The sequence below is a fragment of the Maylandia zebra genome, linkage group LG8 (genome assembly GCF_041146795.1).
Source record: "Maylandia zebra isolate NMK-2024a linkage group LG8, Mzebra_GT3a, whole genome shotgun sequence".
In the NCBI taxonomy this organism is placed as follows: Eukaryota; Metazoa; Chordata; class Actinopteri; order Cichliformes; family Cichlidae; genus Maylandia; species Maylandia zebra.
This window is the reverse complement of record NC_135174.1, coordinates 5,295,580-5,300,491: the sequence shown is the minus strand read 5'-3', so window position 1 is coordinate 5,300,491 and position 4,912 is coordinate 5,295,580. Positions and strand designations below refer to the sequence as shown.

General features: G+C 39.3%; 1 protein-coding gene across 1 annotated transcript; it reads left to right on the top strand.

The window, feature by feature from the left end:
- Positions 1 to 852: 852 nt before the first annotated feature.
- On the top strand, positions 853 to 3,294 carry pts (6-pyruvoyltetrahydropterin synthase). The gene is made up of 6 exons (XM_004569667.5): positions 853 to 1,007; positions 1,917 to 1,996; positions 2,077 to 2,099; positions 2,196 to 2,252; positions 2,691 to 2,761; positions 2,857 to 3,294. Exons 1-6 carry the CDS (start codon positions 916 to 918, stop codon positions 2,978 to 2,980), a joined length of 447 nt encoding a protein of 148 aa, XP_004569724.1. The 5' UTR covers positions 853 to 915; the 3' UTR covers positions 2,981 to 3,294.
- Positions 3,295 to 4,912: the final 1,618 nt, after the last annotated feature.

Genomic DNA, 4,912 nt, shown 5'->3' with positions numbered 1-4,912 from the left:
CTGTGTTCACCCGAGGGGAGAACAGGACGGATGGATGACTTTATGCTCTTGTCTTTGAGTTATTTTCTAAGCCTGCCGTTCATAATTCATACACTGTATTCCGTGCATGCTTGGTTGTCAGATGATCATTGTTTTTTAAATAACTCCCAGACGTCTTCTTCCTCTTATTCCTGTGTATCTCAGGTAATGCTGACCGCATCCTATTAGTCATTGCTGGCACCAGACATCAACATGGGGGATGATTACGTGAAATAGGGTTTATTTGTGTTTAAGCTTGTGGCTTTATTGACTTTGCTGACAGTGCTATACTGCTATTGGCAGGATGACTGGATACCAGCAACTAAATGTGGGGGAAAGAGTCTTGTTTGTGTTGTAAAGTGTTATATAACATTAGGTTTCATGTTTTCATGATGTCCATTGCACTTTTTCTATTCAAATAACTGTTGATAATATAATAACTTATTGCAGCAGCTGCTCTATTAATAATATTTACGTATCCGAAAGGATGCACCCATAGATCAGCACCACTCTTTTTTTGTTTCCAGTGACTCACGTATATTGACTTTTGTAAATCAATCACAATGTGTAAGCAGGATAAGAAGACTATGGATAAAAATACAGTGTCGTGCATATAAGTTGGACACCTGGTACTACCTGCTGATAAGACCTTCACGTGTAATCATCTATTTATGTGCATCTACAGCATTAAAATGTGTTATATTGATGAGTATTTATGTATTCATGGTCTTCCAAATTTCACCTGAGGGTTTTTGTTGCTTATGTAGATCATGTGACTTATAATAACGCCCCTGATTTGCGCCAATGACCTTACAGCTTGAGTCACGGTTTTATACCTTCTCCTTCCGGTTTATCAGCTGATATAAGCCGCCCCCTTTGTGTTTGTGCCGTGACATCATGGCAGGGTCATCTGCTCAGAGTAGCACAGCGGAGCGCATCGGATACATAAGCAGAATCGAGAGCTTCAGCACTTGTCACCGTCTTCACAGGTACATCGCCTCCATCCCTCCTCCGTTAGGGAGGGAGCGGGCTGATAGAGAGTCGTCCCGAAAGCGGGTTTATTTCAAACACCTTCTTAAAGCACTCAAGTGCGCCGAATGAAAGTAGCTTTCACCTGGTGGCGCAGGGTTTGCGTTTGACGTGTACTGAAGTGTGTTTTTACAAGAGCGAGTAAAATCCCGTGTGTCGTGGATGGAGGATCGTGGAGAAGTGAAGCGCGATGATTAGGATACTGAATAAGTGTGATGTGGATTGTTTGGAGCAGGGGGAAGTCACTGACACCCGTGTTCTTGCTCTTTAGCGGATTAAAGCGTTTGTTGCTTGCCACATTCTGCTTAAACTCAGAGAAAGATTCGCGTGAATATCCACTCATGCTGCATTTACGTGCAGTGGGCGCTGTCGAAAACGAGCCTATCCAAAGATTAATTGGAGACGACTTAATTAGATCTAGATCACAGGTGTCAAAACTCCAGGCCTCGAGGGCCGGTGTCCTGCAGGTTTTAGATGTGTCCAGCTGATTTAAATGGCTAAATTATCTCAACATGTTTTGAAGTTCTACAGAGGCCTGGGAATGAACTAATCATTTGATTCAGGTGTGTTGACCCAGGGTGACATCTAAAACCTGCAGGACACCGGCCCTCGGGCCCTGATCTAGATCAACAGTTTATGCTGTGCTAATAAATGTCTTTTACTATATTGTTTGGTGTACAATTCTGTTGTTGTTAAGCAATAACACATTACCTGGTATACACCTACATAATGTGGCAGTTACACTGTTAAAAATCAAAATACTTTTTGTCATCTCTTTATACTACATGACTGTTAGAAATGCACATTAAAGAGCTTTTGACTATCTTGGCCAAAAGGCTTTCCTGACTATTCCTTCACATCTCATTCAGCATTCACCTGAGTGATGAGGAGAATAAAGAAGTGTACGGAAAGTGCAACAATCCCAACGGTCACGGACACAACTACAAAGGTTTGTCACACTCCTTCCCTTAAACGAACTATATTAGGAGTGTAATGCTCTTCATTCATCGCTCTCGTTTCTCTCCACAGTGGAGGTAACCGTGCGTGGAAAGGTATCTGCAACATTTATGTGAGGAATCCATGTCACCCTAGTAATAAATAGGAAAACCTGTTTCAGGAACAAGTGTGTTTTCTGTATATGTTTTCAGATTGATGCTAAAACTGGTATGGTCATGAATCTGACTGACTTGAAGAAATGTATTGAGGTAACTTTTTTTCCCTTAATGGAATTTAAAAACTGGCTAATTTTTACTCAAAAAAACAGACTTGTTTTGGACTGTTTAGCTTGATAAAAGCTGTTTTGGATGCAAAGATTAATTTAATTTTTCAGTTTTTATTAACAATTTGACAGTAAATAACTCAATTACTTATGTGCTAATTAAAATTATTATTGTATAGTTTTCTGAGGTTTTAACTGTTGTAAATATTAACCGTTTATAGACAGTTTTTATTATGTTAAGTTGGTTTGTGCACTACTTCTACAACATGCAGACTAAAATTGGCATTTGTTAGTTTTACACAGAACATTTAGGATGACATACATTAGCCTTGTATGGAACAAACTGTGAAGTTGGTAACTAACTGCCCAGTTGGTGTACAGTATATTGAAACATTTTAAATTAAAACCAGTGCTTCCCCTGCAGGAAGTAATCATGATTCCACTGGACCATAAAAACCTGGATAAGGATGTTCCATATTTTACTACTGTTGTCAGGTGTGTACCCTTTCAGGCTATTGTCACCGGTCTTATTACAGATTTATTTTATTTATTTATTTTCCTCACTGAAACTTTTTCATCTGCCCACGTAGCACAACAGAGAACGTGGCTGTTTACATCTGGGACAACATGGTGAAGGTTCTCCCGCCCGGCCTGCTCTATGAGATCAAGATTCATGAGACCGACAAGAACGTGGTTGTGTATCGAGGAGAGTAGTGAAGCAGTGTTTGGTTTAGTAGCCCTAAAGTGCCATTCCTTTCTACTTATTTTAGGCTAATTGTTTACGGACTGACTTCACTCTGGTCACACGTAGTTTGAAAGTCTTTTAGACGTTGTTCCTTTTGCACAGAAAAGATTTCATAGATACTGCCATGTATATTCTTGTAAACAGAATCCTATTTATGATCTCATCATTTTGATGAAAATTTGCCGTAAAGGAGAGAACAGAAGCCTGAAAAATGTGGTTAGAAAATAAACTGTAAAACATTGTAGACTGAATTCAATTAAATAAAAATTGGTTCTCTCTGGTGGTTTTGGGCCTCGTTAGACATGGTTTACACAAGAGGAGATCTGACCTCCCTCCAGAGGATGGAGAAATTTAATGAACCAAATTCAAAAGTAATACCGGTGAAGCAGACCTGACCAATCAGAAGCATTCTGTGTTTCATGCTAGTATTAACAAATGGTTAAATTACCAGAAGTCTGATATTTACATGTCATTTGGCATTTATATGAAAATAAGTTGTGAACAGCCTAATAAGATGTTCTCAGTCCAACAGTGACATCTAGTGGAATAAAATCATCCCTCTCAGCTCGGATTAGACCCAACTTTTTCAGATGAGTAGAGCTTGGATTTTATTTTCAGATGAAGGGTTTGAGTCAAGAGGTACAGAATTCAAGATGTTGGAAATCTGTTTCCACAGTCTGTAAAGTCATCGGTAGCTGTTGGCAGTGGTTGATCTTCTGTTTTGTGAAGTCCAAAGTCAACACAGCAGCTTAGTAGGAGCTTTGAGAGCTCTTCATGTGTGCATCTGTGTGATAGTGAATCCAGCTGAACAAAAGTAATCAGTATCTGGCTGCAATGCTAAAACTACTGCAGGACCAAATGGTTCGCTGACCACATTAATACTGTATGGAACTGGCCAACTGCCTCACCTGACCTGAACCCCATCCCCATGGAGTATTGTCACGACGAAAAGGCCCCAAACAAAAAGATGCAGAAAGAGCTGATGGCAGCTCGCCATAACGAACCACAACGACGCAGTAATTCCTGCTAAAGGAGACTTGACCAAGTACTGAATATTTAAATTTGAATATTTATAAGAAGGTACACATCTGTCATTTTAACCACTTGATGTCAGTAAAGAGCTGCACATTTCTTAGAGGCTATGGCACATTTGCACCGGGATAATAAGTTTACCACAAAAGGTTGGGGAGGGGTGATATGAGCTCATATTTTCTGCTCCCACAAAACTTACCAAAATGAAAGTGGTCGCTGTCCTTTCATCTCAAACAGCATTATTGTCATAAAACCTGGATTGTCTTTATTTACATACCTGCAAAAGTCACACCAAGTCACCGGTTTCAAGTAACGTTTGTGAACTTTTAAGTTGTCTCAGATCAAAGGCATGGAAATTAAAAATGCATATATGCTATATGTTGCTGTGTAATGTTAATGCTTCATATTTGGATGCAGAGAGCTTTCAGATTTGGTTTGTGAATCATAGCTTCAGGCAGCTAAAATATTAACAAGGACGACTTTTTGCTGGTGTGAAAAAGATAACTGTTTGTTCAAACCTGTCTTTTTTAGATCCCATCTGATCCCTGAGGATCAGAGGATTGAGGTGCCGTCAGCTTGTCTGATCTCCTAACTTTATATAGTTGCTATTATGAGTAAGTCATAAATTTAAAGCCATCAGTCAACCTACCAGCAGAAATTGAGACCATGCACTGTTTCTTTGATTTGATGTGCTCAGTCTTTTTTAATTTGTTACTCCAGGATGTCAGGATTCAATAGGACACCACATTTTGGTGACTTTGAGAATGTTATTGAGGAGAGTAATAGGTCAGACTCCTAAATGACCTTTTAAAGCTGATGCTTTTTATTTTTATATTGCTTAAAAATCCAAGAATGTGGAACAATGTGAA

Bases quoted from the DNA above. Each gene is read 5' to 3' on its own strand.
- pts (XM_004569667.5), top strand. From the start codon at position 916: ATGGCAGGGTCATCTGCTCAGAGTAGCACAGCGGAGCGCATCGGATAC. The intron at 1,008-1,916 runs GTACATCGCCTC...CATCTCATTCAG, and splicing joins ACTTGTCACCGTCTTCACAG to CATTCACCTGAGTGATGAGG. The intron at 2,100-2,195 runs GTATCTGCAACA...ATATGTTTTCAG, and splicing joins AGGTAACCGTGCGTGGAAAG to ATTGATGCTAAAACTGGTAT.